This window comes from Diabrotica undecimpunctata, chromosome 7 (genome assembly GCF_040954645.1).
Source record: "Diabrotica undecimpunctata isolate CICGRU chromosome 7, icDiaUnde3, whole genome shotgun sequence".
NCBI lineage: Eukaryota > Metazoa > Arthropoda > Insecta > Coleoptera > Chrysomelidae > Diabrotica > Diabrotica undecimpunctata.
The window spans coordinates 34,566,290-34,581,483 of record NC_092809.1 but is presented as its reverse complement, the minus strand read 5'-3'; the positions used below and the strand labels follow the sequence as shown (position 1 = coordinate 34,581,483).

General features: G+C 33.3%; 1 protein-coding gene across 1 annotated transcript in view; it reads right to left on the bottom strand.

Annotated features, from left to right (window-relative positions):
* Nucleotides 1-14,343, bottom strand: part of Dok (docking protein homolog) — a 29,149-nt gene extending 14,806 nt beyond the window's left edge. The window contains exon 1 of the mRNA XM_072537045.1: nt 14,141-14,343. Coding sequence (XP_072393146.1) covers nt 14,141-14,239 — 99 coding nt within the window. The 5' untranslated portion in view covers nt 14,240-14,343. The remainder of the gene's footprint in view (nt 1-14,140) is intronic.
* Between the last annotated feature and the right edge of the window lie 851 nt (nt 14,344-15,194).

The following is a 15,194-nucleotide window of genomic DNA, read 5'->3' as shown; positions in this document are numbered from 1 at the left end:
AGCAGGATCTGTACCAATTAGTCTAAAAATGGATGAAATCGGTCATTTTCCAACGAAAATAGACAATCAACTTTGATGTCGCTTATGCCATCAAGGATTATGTTAGAAGTATAAAGTGTGAAGTTAGTCTGTGTTTGGAACGTGATTGTTTTGTACAATTTCATACTCGTTAGATTAAAATACAGGATATACCCAAGTATGTACCAAGTATGTACAAGTATGTATGTATGTACGAAACAGAACAGATCGAACTTCGGACAGCTTCAAAAGTTTAAACAAAAACGTGAAGAAAGAAATTAGGAACGATCATAGAAACTATACTAACAATCTAATAAAAAATATAATACAAGATAACTGCAATATGAAAGTACTCAAAGCAAAAAACTCAAACGGCACAAGAAAAATCATAGAAATAAAAAATGAGAAAAACGTTACCGTCCGAGACAGAAAGGAAATAAGCGAGGCCATTGAAAAATTCTACACTAAATTATACTCGGCAAATACACAACCACAACAACGACGTACTGAGGATAAAATTACAGTCGAAATGTTGAAAATCTGTGGAAGAAAAATAGAACAGGTATTAAATATTTTATTTAATAAAGTAATTGATGAAGGAAAGATTCCTCAAGAATGGTACAACTCCGAAGTCATTTTAATATTCAAGAAAGGAGACAAAGCAAACATCGAGAATTACCGACCAATATCCTTGCTCTCACATCTGTATAAATTACTAACTAAAATCATAACCAACCGCCTAACACATAAGCTCGATTTCTATCAACCTATCGAGCAGGCTGGATTCAGAAGACATTTTAGTACCATAGACCACTTGCACACCGCAAGAACACTGATAGAAAAATGCACCGAGTATAATGTTTCAATTCATATGGCGTTCGTCGATTTCCATAAAGCATTCGATTCCATCGAATTATGAGCAGTGCTTGAATCTCTAGAAAATGCACGTATAGATTCAAGATACACTAACATAATACATAATTAAAAACATATATGAAAATGCCACCATGCAGATAAAGCTGGACGAAAGCACAAAAACTAATCCCATAAGACTACAACGGGGAGTAAGACAAGGAGACACCATCTCTCCCAAACTATTTACCCTTGCTCTAGAAGACATTTTTAAGAAACTAGAATGGAACAATAAGAGGGTATCAACGTCGACGGATCATACTTAAACCACTTGCGATTCGCAGATGACATAGTTTTAATAGCCGATAATATCCAGGAACTAAATGATATGTTACAACAATTAAATGCAGTTTCAGGAGCGGTAGGCTTAAAAATGAACTACAGCAAAACAAAAATACTGAGCCGAGACCAGACAAATATAACAATACAAAATCATACCATAGAAAATGTTGAACATTATGTATATCTAGGTCATGTTATCAAACTAGGAAAACCAAATCAAGATGCTGAAATTAAAAGAAGAACACAACTGGCATGGGGCGCTTTCGGCAAATTAGCATATATTGTGAAAAACACCTCCATTCCTGTAAACTTAAAGAAAAAGGTGTATAACACATGCATACTACCAGTTTGTACTTACGGCTTGGAGACAGTAGCCCTTACCAAAAAATCTGCTAAAAAATTAGAAACAACGCAAAGAGCAATGGAACGAATCATGCTTGGAATATCACTAAGAGACAAGATTAGAAACACCGAGATAAGACGTAGAACGAAGATTAGGGATATTGTGGAAGAAATTGCAAAAATGAAATGGCGCTGGGCAGGTCACGTAGCCCGATATAATGACAACAGGTGGACACGGAGAATTCTAGAATGGAGACCAAGGACGACAACAAGAAGCATGGGAAGACCTAAAAAAAAGATGGGTAGATGACATAAGAACAGTGGCAGGCAAACAGTGGATTAGATTGGCGCAAGATAGAGAAAGATGGAAGCAATTGGGAGAGACCTACATTCAGGAGTGGATGGAAAATGGTTGACAAAGAAGAGAAGAAGTACCTATATTGTAAGAAAATAAAACATTTTCATTTTTACACAATGTTTTATATTTTTGATTCCCGATCAGACCATTGTACTCGTATGAGTACACCTACTTTTTGCTAAAAATTAAATTTTTGTATGTCAAATAACAATGAATTTTTGATATTTAATCCAGGTTCAAGAACGACATTAAAAAAAATGTATTTTCGAATAAAAAATGTCGTGGGATCAAATAGGTTAACATCGAATTAGTACCTGCTTCGAAGATTTATTAATCAGAGTCTTTATAATCAACCACTTAGAAGTTTGGTTCTCGAGTTATGTTGAGGACAAGGGACATCCACAATGCATAGTGAAAAATGTATACTTTTAAAAATAAAAAGTTTCTACCTTATCTTTATCTCATACATACATAGTTTCTAATCAACTTAAAAGCAAAATACATTACATATTACATTCAAAATTAAGGAAGGCCTTAAGGATGTATGAAAGAAAGATTGAGAGAAAGAATGCAACAAAAAATCTGTGGAAATTCTTCACAGCTGTAGTAATTACCGTCTTTTTCTTTTAAGATTGCTGCTTTTCAGATCGCATTATCTTTACTTTGTCCGAAGCAGAACTAAATAGTGTCGTGGTGCTTACTCCACGAGGGTCCTTTTGACAAAATCTCAAAGAACTATAAGACATATCATAGACAGAGCATAGCTCGATATGTTACGAGAAGAAATAATACTTTGGAACGAATATAATGCTGAGAATAACATATTTATTTAGGTATGTACTAAATTAATGTACTTATTGGAATTTTTCTATTTTTTTATAATAAATTAAACCCATGTTTTCCGCCAGTGAGGTGTGCAATTCTGGAATCCACCCTTACAGCGTGCTCATTTTCATTTTATGTTGTATTGTATTCAACATTTGTGGGGGTGGCCATATTATTTGTATAAATTCCTGTACAAAACTGAGACAAGAATATATCAATATTTATAATTTCATCTCATCAATCAATATTTGTAATTTTTCTGATTTTAACAGTATGCCATAAAAATTGTGCTATCGGCATTTTCGAATCGACTATGGCAATACTTTATTGGCATATTTACCCAAATTAATTCAGAGTTAATTCCATACAAACGTTTCAATCAAGCAAGATCATTGTTGGGTTAAATACAGTAATTTCCTGGTCGTTCTTTTTATAGATAACAAATTATTTTGCTGTGACTAATTTCCAGTTTTATCAAAAGATCCACGTGACTAATGTGATATTAATTTACGTATTTTAACACGGAAAACGTTATATACCGAATCAATTTGTGGTCACACTAAGTTATATCAACATTGACTTAATAAAATTATTCGCGATAGACATCTTTTTCGATTAGGACTGTTTTGATATCTGACAGAAGCGTCTTAGGCCTAAGCGTAACTTTTAGGGCGAAGTTAGAAAGTTCTCGAACTTGTTCTTAAACGTTCTGATGGAAAACATCATATCTCAGTACTATACATAAAAAGGAAGAAAAGAACGATTGTGAAAATTACCGAGGAATAGCTGTAACCGGATCTATGAGTAGTATATATGGGAAGGATTAGAAGAATCGAATCGAGAAAGAATATTTAGATTCTGAAGCAGAACAACAAGCAGGATTTCGTACGAAACGATTCACTATTGACCACATTTTCCCCTTACTCTTCTTCTTCTTCCTTCTTGTATGTAGGCTTTAAAGCCTGTTTCTTCTTCAATATTAGCCTCCTAAATTGTGTTAATTGTCGCACCATCTTTTTCTTGGTCTGTCAATACTTCTTCGTCCATTTGGTGACTTATCTCGTGCTATTCGTACTATCCTATCCTCTGTCATTCCACTAATGTGTTCGTTCCACCCCTGTTTCCGTTTTGTCACCCATCTATTTATGTCTTCTATATTGCATGTTCTTCTTATGTTTTCGCTTCTCTTCTCTCTATCCAACAGACTTTTCTCTGATATTCTTAGGAGTATTTTCATCTCTGTTGTTTCTAGTAGTCGTCTCGTTTTAGATGTGTCAGGTCTTGTCTCCGCCGTGTAAATATAGGTCTAATTGCTGCTTTATGGATTCTTGCTTTTGTGTCTTGTCTTAGGTGTTTGTTCTTCCAGATTGCTTTTAAGCTTTGTTGTCGTACTTCTTCTTCAACATCTCCGTAACTAGTTATATCTATTCCCAGATATCTAAACCTTGCTTCCTGCTTTAGTATTTTCCTTCAATTTCGATTGTACATCGTAGTGGGTATTCAGATGTTATCATACATTTGGTTTTTCTGCTGATATTATCATATTGTATTTCTTGGCTGTTGTATTGAAGTGTGTATTGAAATGTGTTAATCTTTGGAGCTTGTCTTCTGTCTCGGCGATTAATGCGGCGTCGTCTCCATAACATAATATTTGGATATCTTTGTTCCCCATTCTGTAACCATGACCTTTACGTGCTGCTTGTATTATTTCGCCCATTATTATAATATATATTAAAGAGAAGTGGGCTTAACGAGTCACCCTGTCTGACTCCGCTTTGTACTGATATACACTGTGTTAGTTTTCCATTTATCTTTGCCTGTATTCTATTATGGAAGTAGATGTTTTCGATGGTTTGTATAATATGTTTCTTTTATACAGTAGGTGTAAGATGTCTTCGACTTGGATGCAATCGAAAGCCTTTGTCAGGTCTGGTTCATCTGATAAAGTTGTTAGTTTATTGATTTTGTTGGTTAGGACTTTTGGGGTAAGCTTAAGTGCGGTGTTCAGTAGATTTATACCTCTATAATTGTTGGGGTTTTCTTTATCTCCTTTCTTGAACATTGGTATCATTATGCTGTTTCTCCATGCGTCTGGTATCTTGCAGTGCAATATTAGTTTTTGTATAAGTTTTGTCATCTCAAGGGTTATACTTTCTCCTCCGTATTTTAGAAGCTCGTTGGTTATTCCGTCTGGTCCTGGTGACTTTCTATTTTTGAGTGAATTTATGGCTACCTCTACTTCCTGAAAACTGATTTCTATTTCGTGTCTTAATTCAGGTACGTTATTGTGTTGATTATTATTTTCCTTTCCTTTAAACAGTTCCGTCAGGTATCTTTCCCATTCGTTTGCTGGTATGTTATTGTATATCTTCAATTCTGACATTTCTTTCCGTTGGTTTCTTATAAATCTCCATATTGGTTTTTGTGTACCGTATAAGTCGCTTTCCATCCTCTTTGTAAACTGTTCCCAGTGTTAATTTTTTGTTCTTCTTACCAACTACTTTGTTTCATTTCGTATTCTTCTATAGGTGTCTCGGGATTCTGGAGTATTTGATGTTCTGTACTTTGTGTAGGCCTCTCGTTTTTCTTAACATTTCTCTTTTACTTCTTTTTTGAACACTCACCTTTTCTCGAAACCACGTTTTTTCTACTGGGTGTCCCTCTTATTTCGAAACTATTGCACTTATCAAGATGAACAAAACGCCATTTTACTCTTTAGATGTCTCTCTATAGTCGGTGTTACAACCAAAAATATTCATTGTCATTGAAAAAAATCGAAAAATTCAAAATTCTCCCATTTTGTTTTTTTTTTTTTGATGAAAATTAATCATTGTAGCACCGACTAATTCGATATAAAATAAGAAACCACTTAGTTCTTGCTTTCGGATGACTCGTTTCCAAGAAATAATGACATCCACCAACAAATTGGATGAGTTTGGGCAGCCAATTTCAAAGCCGCCATTTTGAAAAAAAAAGTAGTTTAACGTATGTACTTTCACCTGTAAAAAGTTTGATTTTCAAATATCTTTTGTACTATACATAAAATCTATTTAAAAAAACACGGTTTTTAGAGACCTGGCCGTAAGCTTTCCGAAAACAACAAATTAATTTTATAACTTTTAGCAATCGCAAAATTGTTTTTATGTTTTAAAAGATATCGTTTTGTAATTTTACCTCACATGTTAAGCAAAAATTAAAAAAAATGGTATTTTTTATACAAAATGGTTTAAAATTAAAAATTGACGCCCAAATCTCTGCAGAAAACATGTAGATCTTCTTTATATAGACCTATAATAGTTTTAAAAAATTCAGATACCTGGATTTATCAGTCCCGAGAAAAATCTGATTTCCCCAAGCTAATGTTGGTTCATACGCAGCGCCGGTTTAACCAGGGGTCTTTTCGGGGCTGCAGCACCGGGCGGTACGCGCGAAGCGCGTATTGTTCCGAAATTATATGGTTATGGGAAAATAAAATTTGAATACAAATCCACATGATATCGAATTTTCAAGATCCAACACTTTGGAAAGATTGCCACAATTAAGTATGCAGAAATGATTCTAGAAAAATGGGTCGAAAAGAGTCTTACAGATATGGACTTTTCAATGTCAAAAAGAAAATTAGGCGAACAAAACAGGTATGCCAGTAAGCAAATAGTTTATAAAAAACTGGTTATTGTAGAAGTGGTTTGCCGCGATTGGGCAATTTACTCCGAGGGTACTGGCAATATATTTTGTCTTTATTGTGTCTTATTTGAAAAAAGAACCAATTTAAAACAGGATTTTCATCACGGAATAAAAGTAGGAAATATTTGACGAACATGAAAGATTTAATGATATAGATAATCTAAAAATTTATGCGACTCGCTTATTAAAGCAAGGACGAGAAGAACTCGAAAATCAAATTAACACTGCAAAAGAATATTGTGTTAAAGTACTAGAAAGAATCATAAGTGTGATAAAGTTTCTGGCTACCAGGAAATTGGCGTTTAGAGGTAATCATGAAAGAATTGACGAAAAACGTAATGGAAGCTACTTAGGTTTACTGGAACTATTGTCAGAATATGATCCATTTTTGAAAGATAATATTAATAACCGAGTAAATTTAGGTAAGGGCAAAACGTCATATCTATCAAAAGATATATGTAACGAATAACTGAATATTTTGTTCAATCGAGTCATTGATTGAAATTGTTAGGCAAATTAAGGCAAACAAATACTATTCTATAAGTGTAGATTAACACCTGACATAACACACCATGACCAACTTACAGTAATTTTGAGATATTGTAACAATAAAGGGAATGCCGTGGAAAGATTGGTGGGATTTTATAAAAACACTGGGCATAGCTCACAAAAATTTTAGGAAACAGTTATTGGTATGTTAGAGTCTTTGAAATTAGATATTAAGAACTGTAGAGGCCAGTCTTATGACAATGCCAGTAATATAAGTGGCAAGTGGCATATTTAGCTCTCTTTGTGCCGTGTGCTGTTCACTCTTTAAATTTCTTCTTCTTCTTTTGGCATCACAAGCCTGGATGGGTCTTTGCCTGTCTGGCTATGTCCTTCCATTCAGATCTCTCTTGTGCCCTTCTTCTCCATTGTCTTATGTTCATTGTTTTCAGGTTGTCTTCCACGTCATCCAACCATCTCGTTCTGGGCCTTCCTTTTTTCGCCTTCCTATGGGCTTCCATTGTAACATTTTCTTTGTTGTTTTTGCATCGTTTTGCCTCTGCACATGTCCCAGCCATGACAGTCTTTGACTTTTCACAAATCTTACAATGTCATAACCTTCATTTAACTCATTAACCTCGTCGTTTCTCCTGATTCTCCATGTGCCATCTTCCTCTTGTACCGGGCCATATACTTTCCTCAGTATTTTTCTCTCGAATGTCCTGAGTTGGGCTTCATCTTTTTTCGTCATTACTCAAGTTTCACATCCATAGGTTACTACGGGTCTAATCAGTGTTCTGTAGATAGTCATTTTGGTTCTTTTGTCTAATAATTTCGATGTCATCAATCTTTTATTAGCATAGTATTTACGATTCCCGCTGGAAATACGTGCATTAATTTCGCTACTTACGGAGTTCTTCTGGTTGATTTCTGTGCCGAGATATGTAAAGGCATCCACTCGTTCGATAGTATAGTTGTCTATTGTGATATTATTTTCATTGTGAGTTATTCTTTTGACTGTCATATACTTCGTTTTTGCTTCGTTTATTTTGAGACCTCTTTTCCTTGCTTCAGGATCAATTTATTTGACCACTTCCATTAGTCGTGGCTTATTCCTACTAATGATGGCTACATCGTCTGCATATGCAGTAATTTGTACTGATTTGGTGTTTATATGGCCGGTTATATTGGTTTTTCTTATGATTGCCTCAAGAACTAGGTTGAATAGCATGGTTGATAGGGCATCTCCCTGTCTTACTCCCATGTTGATGTTAAACAGGGGAGTCAGTTCTCCATCTACCCTGACTGCGGCTTTTGAACCCTGCAACGTCATTTTTATGAGGCTGATGTATTTCTTAGGTATACCTAGATTACAAAGGTCTTCCAGCATTCTGTCTCTTTTCACACTATCAAAAGCTTGTTTAAAGTCTATATACATATTATATAGGTCTATGTCGTATTCATAAGCTTTTTCTTGTATCGTTCTTAGTATGAATATGTTATCTGTAGTGGCTCTATTTGGTCTGAATCCATTTTGATAATCACCAATTATATTTCGGAGTATTCTAATAATCTATTTTAGATTATACCAGAAAGAATTTTGTATATTAGATTTAGCAATGTAATTGGCCTATAATTCTGGCATTCCCTTTTATCTCCTTTTTTATATATTGGCTGTATGAGGCCAACTGTCCATTCCTCTGGCATTTGCTCCTTCGTTCATATTAATGTTATTAGGTAATGGATTCTTTCCCAGAGTTCGGATCCTCCATGCTTTATTAATTCTGCCGAAATTCCGTCCGTTCCTGGTGCTTTATTGTTTTTTAGTTTATTTATTATCTGAACTACTTCTTCATAACTCGGATTTTCGATGTGCAGCTCCGCCGTATAATATATTGTCTCGTTCTGCTCATTTTCGTTGTCTGCATTTAGATTTTCTTCGAAATATTGTTTCCATCTCATTATAATTTTTTGCTTCTCTGTTAGTAGTTGTCCGTCCTTGTCTTTGCATATCGTTAGTTTTGGTCTAAATGACTGTGTGCTTTCTTTTATGCATTTATAGAATTTTCTGCTTTCGCGTCTGTTGTTATGCTTTACGATTTCTTGTACTTGTTTTTTCATAGCCTCTCTTTTCTTTCTTCTGCATATTCTAGTCGCTTGTATTCTTTTTTCGTTATAAATCTCACTGCTATTTCTTGTGTTTCTTTGAAGTTGGTTAAGCCTGGCTTGCCTTTTGTCCTCTACTGCAGTTCTGCATTCATCATCATACCATTCCGCATTTCTTTGCCTTTTGGCTTTTCCGACAGTTTCCTCTGCTGACTCCGTTATAATTGTTTTTAATTGTCTCCATTCCTCCTCTGCAGTATCTTCCTCTCTAGTTCGGTTAAGTTTTATTTGGAGAGCATTTCTGTAATCTTGTCTCTTTGTTGCTCTTTTGAATCCTTCGACATTCCATTTTTTGATTTGAATATATTTCCCTTTTGCTACTGTCGCTATTTTCTGCCGTAATTTTGCCCCTACAAGATAGTCATCTGAGTCAGAGTTCGCCCCGCGATACGTTCTGACATTAGTTATGTATGTTGCCCATCTTTTTGAGATGAGTATATGGTCAATTTGATTGGCTTCGTTAGTTCCTGGTATTTTCCATGTTCCTTTATGGATATCTTTTCTTTGGAAGTTAGTACTGACAACTACGTAGTTATTTGCTGCTGCGAACTGTGCCACCCTGAGTCCATTTTGACTGGTTTCAGTGTGCAAACTGTGTTTCCCAAATATATTTGCAAACGTTTCTTCTTTCCCCAGTTTAGCAATAAAATCGCCTAACGTTATAACAGCATCGTGTCTTTGGATTTTATCACATACATCCTGTAGTTCTCCGTAGAATCTTTCAACGTCTTCTTCATCAGCCTCTTCCGTCGGTGCATATACATTAACCATTGTCACGTTATGAAATTTACCTTTAAATCTTATGGTGCAAATTCTATCTGATATTGGTGTAAATGCGATAATGGCTTTCCGCAGTTTTTTGGTTACCATAAACCCCTCTCCTCTTTCACCTTGTCTCATTTCATTTCCGGAGTAGTATAGTGAGAATTGTACAGTGCCAATATTTCAACTCCGTATTTTTCAAGTTCTTCTGCCACACTTATCATAGCTCCTGCCTTTAAGAAGGTTCGCACGTTCCAGGTTCCAAATTTTAAATCCATAATCATGTCCATTTTTCTGTGCTGAGTTCTTCGTTGTGAGATCCGTCCGTTTGTTTCATTAGCCATTGTATTCGCAACAGTTGAGTTTTACAAGGAAGGGTTATTAACCCTTCGCTCAACCCCCTTTTCATCGAAGGACCAAGGCTCCCTTCTTCGTCTGCCCTGACCCCACCATCCACTTGAGGCCAACAGGATACGACATCATGTATTGCGCTTCACTACCACTTTACACACTTTCACACTCTTTAAATTTGGTTGTTCAAAATGCAGCAAATTGTTGTTTGGAAGCAACATCTTTTTTATGTTGGTACAAGCTATCTATAATTTTTTCTCCGTGTCTACACACAGGTGGAAGTTATTGTCTCGTGCAATAAAGGATTCGCCTAAATCGGGGCAGACACTGTTACCTAAAAGAGTGAATACAACCCGTTGGTCTTCTCGTTTTGATGCCGTACAAGCGTTAAAAAGCAATTACGGTTTTATTAAAACATGTTTGATTGAAACGTCAACGAATGTAAATTAGAACAATGTAGTAAGAGTTGAAGCAGCTTCTCTATCGGAAAAACTTGATTTGTTGAAAAACGGAATAATTTTATCATTCTGGCTTGACGTTTTACAAAGGGTTAATGAGGTGAATAAAGCAGTACAAAAGGAAAATATAGATCTAAGCACAACCACTCATCTGTTATCATCTTTAGCAGATTACTTTGATTTCTTACGTGATCGTTTTGATCACTACGAGGCCTGAGGAATGTTGTTAACAGGGAACGAAAATTATGCTGAGAAGAGGATTATCAGAAAAAATTGCAATTAGGAGAAAAGAATTCGGAGGCAAGTTTAAGCCTCCAAAACAAAACATGCGAACACAATGTTATGTTTTTATAATAGACAATCTTAAGTTGGAGATTATTCATCGATCTGATGGTTATAAATATCGTTTAAGAGCATTTGAATTTTTGTTTAAACTAAAAACTACGGAAGATGAAGATATTTTCAGATCGGCAACAGAATTACAACAAAGAAAGGAGGATTTGAACGAGTATTTTCCCCAAGAATGTGTTCATTTAAAGAATTTGTTAACGTCCCTTCCCCAATTACAAATAGACACTCCTTTAGAATTGGTACAGGTTTATTTATTTATTTAAATTTAACATACTCATTTAAATTTAATGTTAATATTTTTTTAATTATTTAGTATAAATATATTGTTTTTTTTTTTCATTTTACCATTCTCTGTTATATATTTAAAAAAAATTCAATATCTGACCCGTAAGACTTATGGTTCTATAATCTTCATATTTTCTTTTATTTGATTTCCTGGGTAAATTAACAATGTCAAAATTATCCAGCTTTGGTAAGGTTTCAAGAATACCGGGTGGAATTTATCAGGAGTTGTTACCTTATTGTCTTGTGTTTTGTCACTTCCACAACATATGTTTAAATTATTCTATGCATTTTGTAATTGATCATAACAAGACTACACACAGTTTATCAACTCCGATCATAAAAAACACCCACCACATATTCTTTAAATAGTCATATAAAAAACAAACTATTTGTCTTATGAAATGTACAAACGTAATAAAAAACTGATAAAATATAACAGCAAGAAACTAAACTTACAATTTATGATATGAAATTTGAGAATTTGAAACAATAGGTATTAGAAAATTACACGTTTTTATGAGAAGGAAAATATGCCACGTGAAAAAGGTTGTACCATACTTAATATGGCACGAGAGCACAGTTTTTATGGCAGACGAATACAACAGTCTATTTACAGGACTCTTAAAAGTAGAAAAATCTCGATACCTCCCTGCCTCAGTTTTCCTTTAATCTTGTACCTTTAATAACTACGACAGAATTGATCACTAAAAAATGTATTATGTGACGAACTGACAAAATACATGTATTACATTTGGCAAAGTTTCATCACTATTAATGTCTGCTAAAAGTTTAACCAAAGTAGGTATCTCATTAAGGCACTTATCTTTGTTTGTTTGTTTTACAATATTGCCTATTTGCAGGAGTTTTTTCCTGTTGACATTTGCAGTGCTTCTGGAATAGTTCCTTGCTTTCATTATTTCAAAAGTCTATAAATGGTTGCTTCTCCAAGTCTGGTCTTGGTTCAACACTTATGGGGTCATAAAAAATGTGTGGCATGGTTAGACAAAGACAAAAGTAGCAATTATTTGTTCATCATTTTTTCTATCATCTACTATGTTGCTAATTATGAAACATTATTTTCATGTAAGCATTGTCTAAGGCTATTATTATTTAATCTAACACTAACATTACAAACAATAATTAGGGAAAACAAAAAGACCAAGTTTTAAAAACAAACAAAAACAAAGGAAACATAAGGAAGATTATTAAAGTCTTAACATACCACCAATAATCCCTCATTATTTTGTTACAATTATTAATAAAACACGAAAATATATTCTACTTATTTTTGATATATCTCAACTCAAATAAAACGAGTTTTTTGTCTCGTCCGCTTTTCGTTGAGACTCCCGCTAAAACAAAAACACTTCGATATTATTTTACCACCAATTCTCCTCTTCTCAATATAAAAAATTATCATTTTTACGACCACAACTAGTCATGAATGTTTTTTGCTCCTACCAACAAGTTTTTTGTTTACCTAGAACTGGTTCAATAACGTTTACTTGTTCTCGGAACTCGTAAAAGGGCAATAAATCTTTTAGTTTTATTGTTTTATTTTTAAAGTGGCTCTTTAGAACCCACCGTTTGGGACATGTAAAGTTCGTTAAAACCATTAGAAGTTGGCGGTTCTTTTTCCCTACAAAATGTTGAATTCAGGCGGCATTCACAGACTTCGTCCATGATCCTTAAGTAGGATAGTTCTCACTCGCACCAGACTTCTTTCTTGTACCTGACAGTAGATAAATCTCAAGATTTGTGCAAAAGTACATGCACTCTACATAAACCTTTGTTCACATAGCAGAAAAATAAATAGTTTAGTGTTAGTTAAATACTTTTGTAAAAAACAATCTATTGTAACTAAAGTACAACAAAATAAAGTGCCTTTAAATTCAACAAGCATTATTATTACCAGTTCGATGAAAAATGTTTTGATGAAGGATTATTTAATCCAAGTCTACATACTTAGACAGTTCCAACGTCTGGCCCGCTACTTGTTTTGTAGAAAGGAGGTTATTCACAACAAAGATAATACACCCATTTGGTCTAAAAATAAACACAAAAGAACAAATAGATAGTTATGAGTTTACCAATTTGGCAATCTAAGTAGAAGACAATTGGCATGAGGAATGTGAAAAAAGCTTAATATTACAAGAGGAGAACAAAAACTTGAATCGTTAGGGATGTTAATGAAGTTTACGTAAATGTCAAAAACAAAGGTATCATACAAATGTGAAAACTCAGTATTGAGAAATATAGAAATGATTTGGGAGGAAGAAGAAATGGAAATTGTATACCAAAATCAAATATAAGTTGTTAGTTTATACAAGGTGAATCATGAAAGATATCCAATCAACATGTTTAATTTTAAACACAGGAGGCCAAACAAGATTAAATTAAATAAGTAAGTCAACTGCTATGTATTTGTATGTATGTATTACCTATTTGTATTTTGCAGACAACAATAAGGTAAATATTTATATTTTTAATCAAAATATTTATATTTGTTTTCAAAAACTGATAAAACTTTCATTCATTATTAAATAGTTTATGTGTACTACTACTAACTAAAAAAGTTAGTATGTATATTTGTTATATTTGTGTAACTAATTAGTGATTTTTAAACTGTATCTATAATGAAACATTATGACATTTAATCCTATTGTTATTTAATAAAGATAAAGCAACAATTATACAAAGAAAGACTTGACAGTGGCGTTTATGATATGAGATACATACATTTAACAATCTATCACACAATTAATTTCATAAAATGAATATTATGTCTATTTAAACACAAAAGATGAAGTAAATATTAATTCCACAATAAAGAAAATATCAACAGGTAGTCAAAAGGTACCTTAAGCAGTTTTCCAACAGGTGGTAACAGCAGAAATCCTTGATGTATGCACTCCTCCTGCTCCATTTTTGGGATACTATTCACTCTTTTAAACAACATATAAAACTATGGTTTATCATTAAATACCACATCCACAATAACTTATCAGAAATGAAAAATTATTTATCACGTTATATTTTCCTTCTTATGTACATGGTTGCCAAGTAGCCATGAAGTAGCCCAACTGTCAAACGAATAGATGTGTCTACTTGTACGGCAAATATTTCTATTTTAGTGGTTAAATTGGTTGTAGAAATTTAGGCGGTTGAAATGGGTTTTATTATTATAATGAAGAAACAATACGTATTACAAGACTAGCACAATATAATGATTATTAAGAGAATAATAATAAAAAAGCATAAAAACACAAATTTTGTATCTGTAACAATATAATTTATTCTATAGTAATTTTATAATTATAAAATAAAATTCAGAGTATTGTTTGGCATTGAATTATCATTTTTATATGTATGTATAGTATCTGCATTATTATACTCAATATTATATTATTGACACCCTTATAGATTTGATTTTATTGCCTTTGTTATATTGCTTCTAGGCCACAAAGTTCTGTAATATTTTTTTCTTGTTGCAGTGATAATATTTATTTGGAAAGCTAATTGTACATTATTTTAGTAAATAATTTAATCAGTAGCCACTTCCAAGTAATATTTACCTCTTTTCATTAATCCATTATTCAAATTTATAATTAAATTATACATAATACTTTATTTAAAAAGTTAAGATTACTAATTTAATTATTTAATATTCCTTTTATACGTCGACCTCAGACGTTATTAATAAAACGATTTTATGGTAATTAAAATTAAATTTGTTATTATAATTACAGGAAATTTGGCAACATTCCTTATTTTTATTTATATTTACTGGCTGACCGACTACTCGACTAGCCGCTCCTCATATGTTACGAAGAGAATCGGAAATACCAAACACTTTGAAACTTATGTATTTTATTTGTGTAACAGAGGAAATAAATTATTTGTTATAAGTTATA